General features: G+C 53.2%; 1 protein-coding gene across 2 annotated transcripts; it reads right to left on the bottom strand.

Moving 5' to 3' along the window:
• Nucleotides 1–3,853: 3,853 nt before the first annotated feature.
• On the bottom strand, nucleotides 3,854–17,455 carry LOC133283161 (cholesterol 7-desaturase nvd-like). Of its 2 annotated transcripts, none has more exons than XM_061479670.1 (7): nucleotides 17,045–17,455; nucleotides 12,393–12,581; nucleotides 9,261–9,439; nucleotides 7,336–7,461; nucleotides 6,951–7,070; nucleotides 5,483–5,659; nucleotides 3,854–4,379 (listed from the first exon to the last, which is right to left on the bottom strand). In XM_061479670.1, exons 1-7 carry the CDS (start codon nucleotides 17,397–17,399, stop codon nucleotides 4,221–4,223), a joined length of 1,305 nt encoding a protein of 434 aa, XP_061335654.1. In that variant the 5' UTR covers nucleotides 17,400–17,455; the 3' UTR covers nucleotides 3,854–4,220. The 2 variants fall into 2 exon arrangements, with proteins under 2 accessions (XP_061335654.1, XP_061335655.1); XM_061479671.1 differs by lacking the exon at nucleotides 17,045–17,455 and adding an exon at nucleotides 14,982–15,096.
• Between the last annotated feature and the right edge of the window lie 367 nt (nucleotides 17,456–17,822).

Below are 17,822 nucleotides of genomic sequence, written 5' to 3'. Positions count from 1 at the left end.
ACGCTTGAGGCCAACTCAAGTTCTGGGGTGTTTTTTTTTTCTTTATAGGATTTTGTTTCGTTTCTGTTTCGTTTCGTTTTGGTTTGTGGTTTTTTTTTTTTTACAGCTCAATAAATTCAGTGCTGTTTGAAACTTAGACTGACGTCAAATGAAAAGGATTCTTAAAGGAAAAAACGAAATCAAGGTGTTTAAATGTTGCTGTTTTTACAAGTCTGTTGCTGTCTGAATGGAAATATTCCACAAGAGAGGAGGAATAGTTCCACTTAGGTTCCAACCGGGCCGAGCGTTCCAGGCCAGAGCTCGGTCCTTTGGAGATCTCTTAGAGACATGTTTCTGCAACATTCTTTTCAGAGTTGATGCCAAGGCAGAAGACAAACTGTAACTGTAAGAAAGCATCCGTTGCTTGAGGATTTTCATGTCAGTGTTGTATTTATGGTTTTACAATAAAACAACCTTTAGGAAAAAAAAGAAAGAAGTCTCTGGGGTTTTCTATTTATCAAGCCCATGAACGGGGCATCACCCAGTGCCGAGGGTCTTGTGAAGAGGGAGAACATCACTTGCAGTGACCTGAATCTCTGGTGGAGCTCATCAGCTGTAGAACTCTATGGTGGGCTTCTCCCCACTTCCCTCATGCTTCCTGAGCCCCTGGGAGCATTTACCAGAGCATCTCCTGTCTCACACTTGGGTGCCCATGCGGTGACCCTGCGCCTCTCACCAGTGACACATTGCTGTGTAGCAGACATGGACATGGGGCACTTGGCCGGCTGAAGAGGGGTTTGGTGTGTTGCACCCACACCAGCAGGACAGGTTCAGCTCCGCTGCTCTCACACTGCTATAGCTGTGCAAGCTGATGCTGGTCAGGCTGGACTCACACGTCCACCCTTCTGCCCAGCACGGTCAGGTCCACCCACGACCTTGCTTTCACCCAGGAGAGGCATTTGGGCACTGAGCAGGAGCCAGGGCTCAGTCCCCTTGGCACCTGTTCATGATGCCACAACACCAAGGGGCTGAGACAGCTTCACCCAGAGGCTGCGTCAGCCTTCACCTGCACCAGTGCCTGCCAGGGTCACAGAGTGCTGGTGAGTGGGACACGGGCAGTTCCACACACAGGAACACGGCTTTGCTGATGTTGTCTGGAGCTCCAAGACCCCCAGACCAGAAATGACCAGGGAATTGTCCCAACTGGAGCAAGAACATGGGGCGGACCAGGCCCACCGCTGGACAATCCAAGGTACGTTGTTGTCTGTCACCTTTCTTTGGTCTGTTGTGGTATCCTTTTGAGGTTTTCTAACCTTGCACCATAACCTGCCCCAAAGAGAGCAAGAAAAAACCCCAAACCTTTGCTTGAGAATCAGGTAATTTGCAGTAAAGCTCTTAGCTGGGGAAACAAAACCCAAAGACATAGAATGACGTTGCGTCTGGCAACTGGATAATTGCTCTGGGCTAGTGGTCAAGTGTGAAGATAAACCAGACTAATAAATACACCTTTCAGGATGTAACAGAACGGCTGTAGCTTTGCAGTAGATTTGATGGAAAAGTGATTTCAGCAAGCAGTAAGATCCGATGCTCTCACATCCCAGGTGGGAGTTAGGATTTGGTTGAAGGTCTGAATACTTGAAGTGGATAATACATGGCCAAAAGGCGTAGAGGATAAAGGACAGTGCTCCTGGGCATGCCACTGTCTCTAAATTGTCCTTTTTGCTAGATCCATTTTAAGGGATAAATGAGATTGCAAATGAAACAAGAGGCTTAAGTTAATCCTGTTTTTTCTCCTGGTTCACCAACTTCTGTCTTATGAGGACACAACCACTTGAACCTTAGTAAATAAAGGAAATAGTAGCTCAGGGCTCAGGCTCTGCTGGAGGTATCCCAGAGGTGCCTCTAAAATCAGGACTGATGAATTTAAAAGCAAATTTAACCATCTCTGATCTTCAGCAATTTGCCTGCCTTGGTGTTCCATTGATCCTAAGATCCTGTCTGTGGGAACACAGTGAGGAGCAGGGAGCATCAGCCTCCTATCTCTGTACTTGTGTGTGTGGTGTCCATGCGCCCTTTGAAGGTGCGGGTGAACAGAACATGCTGGCCCACACCATGGCACGCAACATCCCTGTCCTGCTAGCTGCAACTTGTGCCTCTTGCTCCTTCTCCATCACCCGCCTCCGCAAGGTGATGCTCGGCTGCTCCTTAAGGAGCGGGGCTCTGGGAGACAAGGGGAGTCCCACTGCCCCCAGGGGGGTGAACAGCGCAGGCCCAGAGCTCAACAAGAGTCCAGGTCCTGGGGATGAGGCAGGGCTGAGGCCAATGTGCAGCTCAGGGCTGGGATCTGGTGAGGGTGGCCCAGGTCAGACACAGCCCAGCAGTCGCTGGTCAGGTCCATGGTGATGGGACGGGATGGAAGTGGAGCTGGGCAGTCTGTGGTCAGAGCTCACATCTGCTCACGGGCACATCTGCAGCTGAGCTGGAGACTTCCTCCAGCTCTGGACAGGGACTGAAGGTCCAGAGCTGAGCAGAAAAGGGGCTCTGGGGGCACAGGCTGGGAGTAGATGAACCCCCGGTGAGGCTGGTCAGGGCCACTAAGATGTATTAATGCCCTTGAGCCCCTGAGAGGCTCAGGCTGAGCTGGACAATGCTCCTTGTCCAAGCTCCTGCCTTCTCCTCCAGTTCCTTGCTGGAGATGCCCTGTGGCCCCTCAGGCAGAATCACTTCTCCCAGGCAAGGACACCCCCAAAACAGTGCAGAACAACCCGAGAACGGGAAAGCAGCTCCTGAAAGAATTTAATGGTGAGCCAGCGACAGTGCGATAGCGAGGTGTGAACGGGGAGGGCCCCGCTTGCAGTAGGTGACCAGGGTGGGCGATGGGCTCTGCACTGGCACAGGGCTGGGGGGCACATTCCTGCTCCCGGTCCTGGTCAATGGCGAAGAAGGGAGCTCAAGGCTCAGCAGAGCGCAGAACTGGCGCTGGTGGGCACCCAGTGTGAGGGCAGCAGCTCCCGGCCACCTTGGAGACCTCCTGGGTTGGAGCATTTGCTCTTGGTGGCTCTTGGCAGAGTCACTGCAGGGTCCTGCACCCCGTAGAACACAGACCCTGCCTATGGGGATTGCAGGATTTAGCCCTTTAATACAGAGTGTGCAGGAGAATCTAGACCAGGTTTTGTCAGACTTGCAGCCAGTGTCCATGTGTTAGTTCCACTTCTGAGCAGTGACAGTGACAGTCTTACCATGAGAGTTCTACAGCCAACCATGTTCCCAGGGTATTGCTGGGATTCAGGGGCTACCAGAGCAGGATCTTAATCTCATCCTTGACCTGCAGAGTTGTTGTCAAAGCAGTTTGGGCACCAGGATAGATCCTCTTCTTCACAATTAGGTGCACTAGCTCCATGAGGAATTGACTCATGCAAGAGCTCAGTAGGCTTGAGGTAGCTGACAGGTATGGTAAGGGCATGGTGGGCAGCTAAAACCCACACTGCCCTTCCTGCTCCCAGAGAGAAGGAAGATGTTCTATGTCTGTGGGCTTTGCAGTCACACCTCTGATGCCATGCAGTCATCAGCCAAGGCTCCCCTGGAGACCTGAAGCCCATCCCAGCCAAGGTGATGGTGCAGAATCATAGAATCCCAGCCTGGTTTGGGTTGGAAGGGACCTCAAAACTCATCCAGTTCCAACCCCTGCCACGGGCAGGGACACCTTCCACTGGAGCAGCTTGCTCCAAGCCCCTGTGTCCAACCTGGCCTTGAGCACTGCCAGGGATGGGGCAGCCACAGCTTCTCTGGGCACCCTGTGCCAGCGCCTCAGCACCCTCACAGGGAAGAGCTTCTGCCTAAGAGCTCATCTCAGTCTCCCCTCGGGCAGGTTAAAGCGACACTGGGCCTGCCTGGGAAAGGACACTTCAGGCATAAAAGAACACAAGAAAAGCTTTTCACGTAACTGCTCAAAACGACAGCAGCAGCGAGAAACAAGGGCACTTTGAAGGCAGCTCTGGCAACTTTAAGCTCACACTCAGTTCACATATTGCAGCACAGGTACAAGAGCAAGCACATTACACCCTTTGAGCTTTGGTGCCCTGAACATGGAAGATAGACGAGGCTCAGCAAGGCTCAGGCTCTGCTCCCTGTGCCAGTGCCAATCCTGGTTACAGCGATCACTGCTGCCCAGCGCTGCTGCCACCAGGGAGGCTGGGAGGGATCCACCCGAGAGCCTCCGGCCCCAGTGGGCAGCAGGGTCCTCACCACTCCAGGTCCTTTGGCGCAGGGGGCCTTTTGCTCTTCTCGCTGTAGAACTGGGAATACCAGCGCCGGTGCTTCTGGATGCTGGAGTCCTCCCTGACCAGCAGCGGCTTGGGCAGGTACTGTTTGTTATTCCAGATGGTGATATCCCGCTCAAACTGGGGGGAAAAGGATGGTCTCGGTCAGGGCGGGATGCTGAACTACCTCGTAGTAGTTCAGACCACCTCCTAGTTCTGTGTGAGCTACCTGCACATTGCATTGACTTCTCCCAAATGGCCAGTGTGCGCCTGCTCGTGGTATCTGTAACTGGTAATGCTACAGTTCTGTCTGCACTCAGCCAGCACTCAACCCATTACAGCTCCCAAACACAAAGCCACTTTCAGCTTAGGCTGTCCCCTTTGTACCCCAAGTTCCAGGCAACCAGGGCATTACAAACTGAGCATCTGCATCTTAAACGCTGCTCAGACACCCAGTAAGATCATGAAGTTTTGCTTTGTGAAGAAGCCTCTGCAGAAATGAGTGAGGCTCGTTCACATTAGCAGGATGCAAAACATCAAGCCAGCATTTATACAACATGAGCCTGAGCTCAGCTAAATTTGATCTGGGGTATTTTTTTTGGCATCTGAAAGTCATCTTTTGGCAATTTTTACTGTAGTGCTAGTGAAACCCTCTCTGGTTTGAAGGAGGAGGCCTTCAAGGCCATGTTTGACCTTAATCTGGCAAGACATCCTAACTGAGAGATTGAATTAGAGACCTCCAGAATGACCTCCCATCACTTCCATGAATCCCTGTGATAAGGACCTGAAGAAACTCTATGAGGAGGGGTAGGAGTTTCCAAATCTCATGATAATTTAGCAGTAGGAGTATTTCTTGGCACAGTTCTCACCAAAGGAGACAGGATAATCTTACAGCACCATCCTGGGATGCTGGATGCAGTTACTAGTTCCCTCGAAGGCTTCCTGCAGCCTGGGACAAGTTGCCCAGTCCTTGTGCCCCAGTTCCCCATCCACAGGAGAGGGACAGCAGCTCTCTGCCACCCTCAACAGATGACCCACTGCAGGGACCCTCTTTACTAAACCTCCCCTTTCATTCCTGGGGCTACCAAGAATGAAAGCTCAAACCAAGCTCTGAAAGGAGCTTGCCCACGAGTGCTTTGCCACACGTATTGGAGCCCACTGCAGTAACTGCTCTTCATTCTCACAGTTCCTGGCCACCAAGCTCCAGGGAGCCACCTTTGGCTGCTGTTCTTCAGAGGCTTTACCTGGATGCACTCTGCTCTCAGGATGAACTTGGGGATTATGGCTGGAATGTTCTTCTGGTAGTAGATTTTGTGGACCACACTCTGCAGGAGAGGCTCCAGGGGTGTCACGGTCTGCAGGATGATCCCACGGCCCAGGAAAGTGTGTTCAAAGAGCAGGAAAACCAGTCCTGGCCCTACCTGCAGAGCAACAGAGCACCCTCAAGGAAAAGCCCCCAGTGTCCAGCCCTCTGGGACAGCAACTACCACAGCTTCAGACCTGCCTGAGATGTCTCCTAGACTGTGCTCAAGTCCCCCTTTACTCTGCCTTTTCACCAGATAATAGGCACAAGGCCAAAGCTATGCCTCAGGGTTCGCAGAACGCTTCCCACTTTTGGTGCTCCCCAGGTCAGGGCAGATCCAGCAGCCCGCATTGGCCTGGGTCATCTACAGACGTGTCCAGGATGGGTGGCTTTGCTGTGGGCCCATGGGAATTCATGAGGGTTTCCAGTGCTCCACTGAGTTCCCCAAATTTAAACTCTAATCTTGTAGGAAATGCTTCCAAGTTTTCACTTGGTCGTCTTGTTCATCACTGAATTACCTTCAGGTCATGAGCAGCCTTACTGAATTGTTGGCACCGATCCTGGGCTCCTATCTCAATAGCAGCAACTGCAATACAGCGTGCAGTAATACAACATCCCTGCTCCTGCTCTGGCTTTCTCCTCTGCAGCTACAACAGTCACTTCAGGTTTTAGCTGAAATCAGGTTCAGCTTTCTATCTGGCATGACATGAAGTACTTGTTCTGTGCTCTCTGATGTGCATGCAGACATGCAGCTGTGTGGTCAGACTTGGTTATTTGAAGGAGTGCAGAAATTGTTGGGGGTTTTGGCTACTTCATTTACTACTGTAATGTCTGGTTGCATACAGACTCTTTGTAAGGTTATTTTAATGTCTTCTTTTTCCTCCTGTTCATCAATATCAGTGCTAAATAGCACAGCTCAAAGAACTGACCATACAGTTAACATCCATTTTGTGATAATTCCCTAATTACAGTGAGATTCATCTCTTACCAGAGTTTTGTACCATGACTTGTTTTGTAATAAGGAATCACATAATCACAGAGTCCTTTGGAAAGGACCTGAAGATCATCTGGTTCCAACCCCCTGCTATGGGCACGGACACCTTCCTTTGGGTCCGTTCCAACCCAAACCACTCTGTGATTCTGAGCTGTGACATGATAGTAGGAAGGTCCCTCAGGATTGCCACCAGTGTCTGCTCAGGTACCAGCTTCTTCTCATTCCCATCTTTTGTGAGCACAGCAGTCCTTATGAACCCTCCCTTTCTCCATCCTGCCCAGCAGTGGAGCAGCCCCAATGCCTGCGTGTAGTTTTTGGACTGTGCATCTATGCACATGGTAGGAAAGGCGACTCTGGGCAGGACAGGCAAGGACTCAGCCTTTCGGGTGACAAAGCCCCTTAGCATGGGACATACCTGCCTGGCTGAAACTGTCAAATCCATCAGGGAGAAGTGCTTCCCAAAAACGGTTGCGGTGTGTTGCAGCAGCATCCGGGAGCAATGCTTGTTGGGCTCTGGCTCCGGCCACCACTCTGCCTGGAGGGGTGGAGAAGGATCAGCTCAGCACAAGAGATGGGGTATACTAGCAGAGAAACGGTGACAAGAGCTGGCTGTGAAGACCATCTAGAGATGAGCAGAGACGAGGGAGTGCAGCGAAAACTCAGACACAAGAAGGAGACTGGACCTGAAGATGAGGCAACGCAGCAGAGCGGTTGAGGTGGGGCTGATGCTTTAAAGCCGAAACGGGGCCTGGTTTGAAAGACTTGACCTCCTCACGGCTTAGAGGAGAGCTGAGTCTTACCTTCCAGTTGTGCTTCATAAAATCCCACAGCTTGGACCTCGTGTATCTCAGGTCAGATCCGCCCAGAATGGCTGGTCCATGGAGGAAAGCCAGGTGAGCCGAGTCGGCCGCGTTCTCTGGGATTTCCTGCCATGGGGAATAAGTTGCCATTGGCAAGAGCTGACCCGGGTGGGAGCTGACAGCACCAGGGTGACCACAGGGTAGGGCACACTGCCCCAGGCACAGCAGAGATGCTCACAGGGACACGGAGCAGTGAGAAGCAGCCAAGTGTGTGGAGGAAGAGGCCTCAGCACAGACTGGGACCAGTTCTTGCCTGCTGTACAGGAATAATCTGAACATGAAACTTGGAAAATTTAAGGCTCGTTTTAAGCTCAAAGAAGTCTATGCATGTTAACATCTGAAGCAGTTGGGACTCCAGTTGAGTCCCTCCTTTGCCCCTGTAATAATTGGAAGGAATAAAGCATTTTTGTGTCTGTGCTTCTAAAGTAGCTATCACACACTTTGAAAGGTCTCAACCCCATCAACCTGCTCATAATATGGCACTTCTTGAGAAGTTTTAACTGCTTTATTAGTCAAATACAGCAGCTTCTCACCAGCTTGGCAAGTAGCGCAGACTGGCCCCAGCTGAGACCTGCCTTCAGTGGCATGCACTGAAAAGCAGACAGGAAATAAGTACTACTATCCCATCAATCTCCCAGATTCTCCCTGCCTCTCGCATCTCCTCTGCACACTCCCACAGCCATACCTCCTGTGTCTCATGTACCTTCACTTTGAATCTCTCCGTTCCTTTCTCACCCGCTCACCTCAGCCATGATGTAGTCGGCAGGCAGGCGCTGCCTCGGGCAGAAACGCACTCTGGATGAAGGGTCAGTTTTGTCACTGATTTTTATGCACAGAAGTGTTCTGCTCAGTGGAAAGCACACGAAAACCTCCCAGGGACCTCCAGCGACTGCCCAGCTTCAAACCTGCCCCTGCCTCCTGCTGCTCTCCACCCGCAGCTGCCCCTGCAGGACCCCGTGGACCCTTCCATTAAATGCCACACACCAGTTCCCTTTTTCCACCTGATTTCCACTGAAGGGTAATGGAAACAAGAACCACTTTGTTCTCCATGGCACATTTCTCAGCATATGATGGTGCTTATGAAGATTAACAGCAAAGTAACTGCGTTCCCATTTCAGTTGAGTGATGAGCTCAAAAGCCTCCTGACAGTAAGTGCCGCAGTTGGCAAAGAATCTTCTTTTAAATTACATCAATTATAAGTCAAAGCAAATTAACAGATTCCTTTTAAGTACCCAGAACATCTGCTCCCTACTTGAGAAGCTCACAATCTGTGTTTGGGGAACATATGCCATAATCTCGATACAGCACAGGGTGTATTTCTAGGTCTGAACTCTGCCAGTAGCAGTGATGACACTGAGCGCAGGCAGGGCCTGGTTAATTCATGGAATCATGGAATGGTTTGCGTTAGAAGGGACCTTAAAGCTCCTCCAGCTCCAACCCCTGCCACAGGCAGGCACACCTTCCACTAGAGCAGCTTGCTCCAAGCCCCTGTGTCCAACCTGGCCTTGAACACTGCCAGGGATGGGGCAGCCACAGCTTCTCTGGGCACCCTGTGCCAGCGCCTCAGCACCCTCACAGGGAAGAGCTTCTGCCTAAGGGCTCAGCTCAGTCTCCCCTCTGGCAGGTTAAAGCCATTCCCCTTGGCCTGTCCCTACAGGCCCTTGTCCCAAGCCCCTCTCCAGCTTTCCTGCAGCCCCTTCAGGCACTGGAGCTGCTCTCAGGTCTCCCCTTCAGGAGCCTTCTCTTCTCCAGGCTGACCCAGCCCAGCTCTCTCAGCCTGGGAGGAGATGTTTGTGAACTGGTCTATAGGAGAGGACCCAGGCATGGACCATGGACATTCTCCACAGAGGGACCAGGCTCCCTACCTGGATGTGTGCATCAACCACGTGCTCCGTCTGCCCGCGGAACACCCACTGTTTGGTGGTGATCTCACGCTGCTCGGGCACTGCCCACGTGGGCCCCAGCCCCTCGCAGTGGTACCAGAGCAGCAGCATCCCGTTCACCTCGCAGCACGGCCAGGTCCGGACCCTCGCCAAGTCTGGCACTGGGGAGCACAGAAAGGACTCAGTTAAAAGCGCCATCTCCAAAGCTGATACTGGCACTAAGGGTCACCTTGTCCTCAGCCACGGCTCAGAGGTTATCTTTATGGGAGAAAGTCATGAGGCACAGTCTCTCTTGTGACACTTTTCCGGCTTCCAGGCTGCTGAAGAATGACAGCAGCCTCTACAATTCCCAGGCGAGCTTGCTTAAATCAGTTTTACTTCCATTGGGTGTTTCCATGAGCTTTCAAAACTCACAAAGTTTGATAAAGGAGGTAGTGGGGCTGGCTGCTCCACAGCCTCCTTCACTGCTCTTAAAACTGTTGAAATCAGTAAACGTCTCCTGCATCAATGGACCCCCTCAAGTTTCTAAGAGCTAAAAGGAGATGCTTTTAGTTAGAGGTGTGCAGAGGGTAAAAGCCATCCCTACCTCTCGAGTTTAAGTCATTCTCTGTTACCATACTGCAGTATGATGGGCTGCCTTAAGAACAGATCTGCTCTGTCCAGTGACATGAATTTTGGTGTTTATATTCACCCAATTGTCAGAAAATTGAGTTTCTACTGGATTGAAAACCTTTTGCCTTCATGGCTTTTTCTGATTTGCAAACAAACAAGTGCAGGGGAAAGTGCTTCCTTATTATTCAGCCTTATACAGTGAAATAACAGGAGAAATTGTATTTCTCTTTCAGTCAGTGAATACCAGAGGGGGCAGGAGGAGACCATCACCCTGCTTTCTGACTAAGAAAATCTTGTGCTTTGGGTGAGATGCAGCTTGTTAAATTGTGAAAAGGGCATCACCTGCCCCACATAGTCACAGAACCCCAGACTGGTTTGGGTTGAAGGGAGCTTAAAGCTCCTCCAGTTCCAACCCCTGCCACGGGCAGGGACACCTTCCACTAGAGCAGCTTGCTCCAAGCCCCTGTGTCCAACCTGGCCTTGAACACTGCCAGGGATGGGGCAGCCACAGCTTCTCTGGGCACCCTGTGCCAGCGCCTCAGCACCCTCACAGGGAAGAGCTTCTGCCTAAGAGCTCATCTCAGTCTCCCCTCAGGCAGGTTAAAGCCATTCCCCTTGGCCTGTCCCTACATCCCTTGTCCCAAGCCCCTCTCCAGGTTTCCTGCAGCCCCTTCAGGCACTGGAGCTGCTCTCAGGTCTCCCCTTCAGGAGCCTTCTCTTCTCCAGGCTGCCCCAGCCCAGCTCTCTCAGCCTGGCTCCAGAGCAGAGCTGCTCCAGCCCTCGCAGCATCTCCATGGCCTCCTCTGGACTTGATCCAACATCATTTAGATTAGAAATTATCTTTAAGCTCATCCAGTCCAACCATTCCCAGCACTGCCAAGGCCACCACTAACCCACGGCACTGAGGCCTCGTCTCCACGCTGTGTGAACACTTGCAGGGACGGTGACTGCAGCCCTGCCCTGGGCAGCCTGTTCCAATGCCTGAGCACCCTCTGGGGCAGGAATTGTTCCTCAGCTCCATCTAAACCTGCCCTGGGGCAGCTTGAGGCCGTTTCCTCTTGTCCCATCCCTTGTTCCTTGGGAGCAGAGCCCAGCCCCTCCTGGCTCCATCCTCCTGTCAGGCACTTGTAGGGAGCCATCAGGTCCCCCTGAGCCTCCTTTTTTCCAGGCTGAGCACCCCAAGTTCCATCTGCCGCTCCTCACAGGACTTGTGCTCTGGACCCTCCCCTAGCTCCATCTGGCAGCACACTGAGATCTGTGTCTCTCCTTCACTGTTGGTCCCCTGCAAGCCTAGTGCTGGAGGAGCTGTGCATCTGAGTCTCCAAAATCCTTCTCCACCACAGTGACCTGCATGAGCACAGGTGGCTCTTAGATCTGTTTAAACGACCCTGACCCATCTGTGTGTATGGGAGCAGGGCAGCCCTCTGCAGGTTTGTTCTTTCAATAGCTATGGGTAACAATGACTTTGAATACAGACGTTTCAGATGAGACTGCGTCTTGGCAAGCCTTTGAGTATGTCCAGAACATCCACTCTCATTTTGTGCTGGAACTCATCATTGCTTATTGCTTGGAACTAAATTTTCACTTCCATGCAGCTCCTGAGTTAAGTATGTATGGGGAAAAAAGACAGTATTAATCTCCTTTCTGAAAATAACATACAAACCCAGGAACTGCTGTTTGGCACATCTATACATTTCTTACCTTATGCATATAGATGGCATGTTTCTTTCGCTTTGGGAAAAATAGTCTGTTTAATAGAAAGACTGACTTTTGCTGCACTCGATGTTTTCATTGCCATCCCAATCAATCCCAGTCAGAGAAAGCTGAACTTCCCAAGAAAATAATTAAGCTAAAACAGCAGGCCACATTCAAGTTGAGTTTTGTGGTGTCAGCCACATCTACAATTGGTGATTTAAACTACGTAGTGCAGCCAGATCAGCTAATTGTTACACATGAACTTTAAGTAAGACATTAAGTAAGGCATTCTTCCTACGCAGTCAATGCAAACCATATCTGAAAGGTTTGTGAGGAGCTTTCCTGGATTCCAACCAAAAGTTCCCTTCAAGCCTTAAAAGGAGACAAAACTGTCATTGAGAGACCGTTCTGTCATGCTAATGTGACACATTTATGTGGTATAAGCTGTCACTATAGAGCACAGAATGATACCTGAACCCCAGTAACTCCTCAGGATCCAGCCCTGCTGCTGCAATGGCTCACTCAAGAGTTAAAAAGCTTCTTTCACACCCTGTCTGCTGAACTCAAGAGTTGTAAGACTGTCAAAGTCAAGAAAGGTGGTTATTTAACTGAAGAGCCAGCCATCATCTTACATAGGAAAGGCCACTGGAACACTATGCCCCAACATAGACAGCTCAGGGGGAAACAGGGGGCTGTGTGAAATAGGGGAGCAGGATGAAGGGGGAGTTATTATAAAGATCACTCTCCCTTTTGATGAGAGCACACAGGACACTCCTGGTTCTGCAGATCTCGGGGGTGCTCCCTCACCTTTTTCAACATAGGGGATGCTGGTGCATTTTCCATCTTCCCCCCGAAAGCGCCAGCCATGGAACGGGCACTCGATGCAGTTGCCCACAACGCGGCCACCAGCAGCCAGGTTGGCTCCGAGGTGAGGGCAGTAAGCATCCACCACAAAGGCCTGGCCATCCTGGGTGCGAAACACAGCGAGCTGCTCTCCTGCAGAAACAGGGGAGGGTGAGAGTGTAAAAACGCTACCGCCATATGAGGGGAACCAGGGAAGACCTGTGGCCAGCAGGTCGAGGAGGTGATTCCCCCCGCCTCTATTCAACCCTCGTGAGGCCACATCTGAAGTACTACATCCAGTGCTGGGCTCCTCAGAACAAGAAAGACAAGGAGCTGCTGGAGATGGTCCATCAGAGACCAACAAGGAGATCAGGGGTCCAGAGCATCTCTCTTATGAAGAGAGATTGCAGGAGCTGGGCCTGGTTAGTCTGGAGGAGAGCAGCCTGAGAGCGGATCCCATCCATGCAGATCAGTATCTCAAAGGTGGGTGCCAGGAGGGTGGCGCAGCCTCTTTCAGTGGTGCCCAGCAACAGGATGAGGAGCAATGGCCATAAATAAAACATGAGAAGTGTCACCTCAACATGAGCAAGAACTTGTTTCCTTTGAGGGTGGCAGAGCCCTGGCACAGGCTGCCCAGGGGGGTTGTGGAGTCTCCCTCTCTGGAGACATCCCAAACCCATCATGGACACGTTCCTGTGTGCCCTGCTCTGGGTGACACTGCCCTGGCAGGGGGTTGCACTGGATGATCCCAGAGGTCCCTTCAACTCTAATGATGTCGGGATTCTCTGGGGACACACTGGCCCCTTCTGCACAGGCAGCACCAACGGGTGCTTTGACCCAACACTGCGGGTACCTGCTGTACAAAGGCATGCAGAAACATCCCGCTGAAGATGAACGCTGGAGGGTTTCTGTCGGGACAGAAATAACCGGAGAGGTTCTTTAACCACGAGGTGGCACCAGGCAGCTGCCAACCAGGGAGGAAAGGGCTGTGCAAAACTGGGGTGGCAGCTGCTGCGGCAAATGCCCATGGTGTGGTGGCCATCAGCTCGCTGCCGGGTTTCAGAGCCGTCTCCGAGGGGTGAAGCGCCCATCACCAGTGTCCCCAGGGGCTGCTGTAGCACAGAAACATCCCAGCCAAAAGGCATCACCTTGTTCCAGCCTGAGGGAGCGTAATTTCTCCTGGTCATCGCTAAGCTCTCATGGCTTTAACCCTCGGGCCCTTGGGTTTTGAGTTCTTGGAGCCAGTTTCAGCCACAGTATAAAAAGTACCATCACAAACATGCTTCAAGATTTAGGATGCTTCCTAAGCTAAGGGAGAGATACACAGAGAAGAGCAATGGCTGCATTAAGAACTCCATTCCCATCCCTTTGCCCACAAAGTGTTGAGGAGACTGCATGGGCTCCTGTATTTCAGGGCTCACTGGGAATGGTAGCTGGAAGGAGAAGCCCTTCACCTGTTTGCTCTTGAACCCCAAGAGCCATCCACACCTCAGCTCAGCAGCAAATCCCTTCCTTGGGCAGGGGCTGCAGGGTGCTGTGACCCAGAGCATGGACATCTCCTTGGGAAAAGGGACTTTTGTGGTGATGCACAGGGAGCCCCTGACCCCGTTCCATGCAGGGAGTGGAGAGTTAGTGCTGGAGAAGCCGGGCCTGCAATGCCCCAGCACTCAGACTTGCTTTTCTCCATCACTGGGTCTGATTCCTTGTGCTTGGTGAGGTTTGTCAGGATGGGATCTGTCCCTGCTCAGTTCTGGGATCACCTTCTTCCCCCCTACCCCAGGGCAGCACTGCCAGTACCTGGGCTGGAGCTATAGGTCTGGTCACTGCACTGCTCCAGCCAGCTGTGCAAGGCAACCACAGCTGGAGGACATGCTGCAAGATCACCTAAAGGAATGCTCTTCCTGCAGGGACTGAAGAGGTGCCAGGCTCTTTCCTGGCCTGGCACACTGCTGCTCTGGGGGTGCTGCAGCACTGCAGCCCTGCCAGCACCCACAGCCCTGCCAGCAGCTCCAAGGAGAGAGCCTGCTCCTTGGTGACCTGGCCTGAAGGCAAAGCCAGACCCCCTTCAGTGTGCCCACAAGCCTTGTCCTGCTTGGAAGGGGACATGCTGGTCTCAGAGCTCAGAAGCACTTGGGGGCTGCTCACACGTGGCCACTCAGTTGAAGGTCAGGTCCTCTCTTCCACACTGTGCTTCAGGTTATGCATGTAAGTATTCAGCTTTCATAGCTTCTGAAATCTGCTCCATATAGCAGTTGCTGTAACTTAAAGCTCAGCTAGTGAGAAATAAGAGCAAACTAAACTCTGGGAGCCAAGTTCTGTGTGTGTTTTCCTATGCAGCCACACTGCTGACAAGTGACACTGGGAGCTATCCCACCCACAACCACTTTCCTTTCCAATTTCCAGTCAAGGAATCAACTTCCTTGCCTGAAATTCTGTGGTGTGGGCAAAGAAAAGGAAGCCCTGCAATCTTTCCAGCCTTTCCTTTCTAGAAGGACTATTTCTGATACCTGGCACAAATGAGCTCTTCTCCAGTGCCTGGAGATCCCTCCTTACCAGGACACCTGGCTCTGTTATCCCTGCAGGCTTTCTGGAAGTCTCCACACATCTGCTGGCAGCAGGCACAAGGGAGTGGAGGCACCTGAGGTGCTGGTCCTTCCCTCTGCCCCAGGTAACAGGGATTCGTTCTGAAGCATCAGCATTTTTGTTCTGTCTCTAACACGCCTCTCTGCCTGACCTGAGGGGGAAGGCAGGGACAAGGTTTCTGCCTGTGTTACACGTTCACCAGGAGTAGCTGCAGTGCAGAAACAGAGGAGCAGCCTTGGAGGGGGCAGACCAGAGCACTGCAGCTACAGCACTTGCAGCAGGGCACTAAGAAGCATCGCTTCAGCCTTGTGCTTCACCCACCAGTTTTAAGACGATTTTACCCCAAGAAGGTCCCACCTCTGGACCTTTCCTTCATGCAGGCAGGCTGGAGCTCTTCTGCCCTGAAGATCTGAAGCAGTGCCCATGGGCAAGGGTCTGGCCACACTGCTGGGCTGTCCAAGAACCTCACCCTGGGCTCCTGAGTGAGCGCTGCTTCTGCCTCCAGCCTTTGCGCTCTGAAGCCAGCAGAGCCAGAGGAGATGCTGATCTTTGCTCTGTCTGTGCCTCAAATCTGATGCGTCTCCTTTTGAGAGGACAGTATCCTGGCCTAAGATACAGCGAAAATTCTGTTGCAGGTGAACGTTAGAGCATTAACAGCCTCATACTGATGGTTTCTTATTAAATTAGACTATTTATTTTACGGAAAATAAGCAGCAATTGTAGAAAGAATAGGACACAAAGCGCCCCAAGGCCACCTTGGGCAGTTGTGGGCACTTGGTTGGAAACATAGAGCCTTGGGAGGGAGCAGCTCAGAGAACCTGCTTCAGCATAGGAGCCTTGCTGGTGTCCAAGCAGATTCCCTGCAGCAAGCACCCAGTGTGCCATGGATCAGAGAACCTCTTTCTCCCGTGCTCAGCGCCATGCTTTGGAAGGTGCTTCATTCCAAAGGATGAGTCTTGCAGGGACTGACTCAAGTAGGATTTATCCTCTCATCTCCCCTAGCTCGCTGCCTCTGGAGCAGGGCTGCGTTCCCAGGCCGTGCTCAGAGACACCAAAAACTCAGACACCCACAAACCTGACAATCTTCCTGGCACCGGTATGCTACAGTCACTCTGCCACAAGTGATTTTACCTGCACATTTCACATAACTGGGTGCCAGGAACCAGACTTCAGGCAGACAACTAAGGGAGTCCCAACAGCCAGGCTGCTGGAAGCTCTTTAGGATGTGTATATGGGATTACATAGGTCCCAATAAAGGCACTAGCACAAGTCCAAAATCATCTTCAAGGCAAAGGGACCCTGGGCAAACATAGTACCTGCATGTGTCTGAGGCTCCATCCTGATCTCTCCAGGTCATGGGGAGCTGCAGGTAGTGTTGCCTGGGGAGGCAATGAGATGCTCTGGTGTCCCAGGAAGAAGCCAAGACAGGGAAACCCTGCATACTCTTGAGGACCCCGTGCCGTGATGTCGCCAGCGCCCCAGTGGGATAATCAGAGCCCCTGAAAAGGCCCAGGCTGTGACACTCTTGGTGCTCCTATGTTGGTACTGACTGGGCTGCCCTGAGAGGGATGCTCAGGCAGAGTTGTGGCATTGCCACAGGAGAGCCCCCAGGCAGGGATGTCCTGGCAGGGATGCCCTGATAACAGTCCAGGCAGGGACACTGCAGTGCTGGCTCAGATGCCCCAGGGCCCCGGCAGGATGCCTAGGCTAGGATGCTCCAGTGCCCTGGTGAGGATACCCATGTGAGGATGTGCCAGCACAACCACCTGTGGGGGTGTCTGGGCAGGGATGTCCCAGCTCCCCAGCAGCAATGCCAGAGCAGGGACGCCCGGGTACATGCCCCGATGCCCTGGCAGGGACGTCCTGGTGCAGACACCGGCGGGGCGGGATGTGCCAGGGCTGCGCTGGATGCTCGGCGCCCAGGCAGGGATGCCCGGTGCCCCAGCCCCATTCCCGGGGGGTGTGTGCTGTACCCCGCACTCCGCCCACGTCCCGACCCCCCGCCCCGGGGGTGATGGGCGCCGGGCACTCACCGAGCAGGGCGAGGCTGCGGGCGGCGCCGCGGGGCAGCTGCTCCGAGTCGAGCAGCCGGTACCAGCCGTTGGGGAAGGGCGGCGGCGGGGCGCCGGGGCGGCGGGCGCGGCGGGGGCGGCTCAGCCCGGGGCATGGCACGTACCCCACCCGCCCGGGGCCGCGCCGCAGCGACAGCGGCCGGCAGCAGCCCAGCAGCAGCAGCAGCAGCACGAGGAGGAGGAGGAGGAGGAGGAAGAGCAGCACCCCTCGCCCCGGCCCCGCAGCCAGCAGCGCCGCACCGCACCACCCGCTCCCCATAGCGCAGCCGGTCCCGCAGCCGCCACCCCTTATAGAGCGGTCGGGGAGGTGCCCCATGGGAGTGGGGGGGCGGGGACACAGCCGACACCCCACAGGGGATCTGCCCTGGAAGGCACCCGAAGGGGACGCGCTGCTCGGCCCCGGGGTGCGGAGGCGCGGAAGGAGGCGGTTGCTTCATCCGAGGCAAGAGGGTTAAACGAAGGAGTCCAACTGCAGCCTCCTAGGGCAGTTACCTCGGGGTGCAGAGTGCAGGGCTCTTCTATACACAGTGAAAAGGCAACGAGCCCAAGCTGCAGCAAAGGGAACTCCACAGAGGGAAAAATGATCACAGAATCCCAGACTGGTTTGGCTCCTCCAGTTCCAACCCCTGCCACGGGCAGGGACACCTTCCACTAGAGCAGCTTGCTCCAAGCCCCTGTGTCCAACCTGGCCTTGAACACTGCCAGGGATGGGGCAGCCACAGCTTCTCTGGGCACCCTG

The sequence above is a fragment of the Pezoporus flaviventris genome, unplaced genomic scaffold (genome assembly GCF_033815535.1).
Source record: "Pezoporus flaviventris isolate CSIRO_AGI_PZ_B2104156 unplaced genomic scaffold, CSIRO_AGI_Pfla_v1 ptg000154l, whole genome shotgun sequence".
NCBI classification, from domain to species: Eukaryota; Metazoa; Chordata; class Aves; order Psittaciformes; family Psittacidae; genus Pezoporus; species Pezoporus flaviventris.
This window is presented reverse-complemented; position numbering and strand designations above follow the sequence as displayed.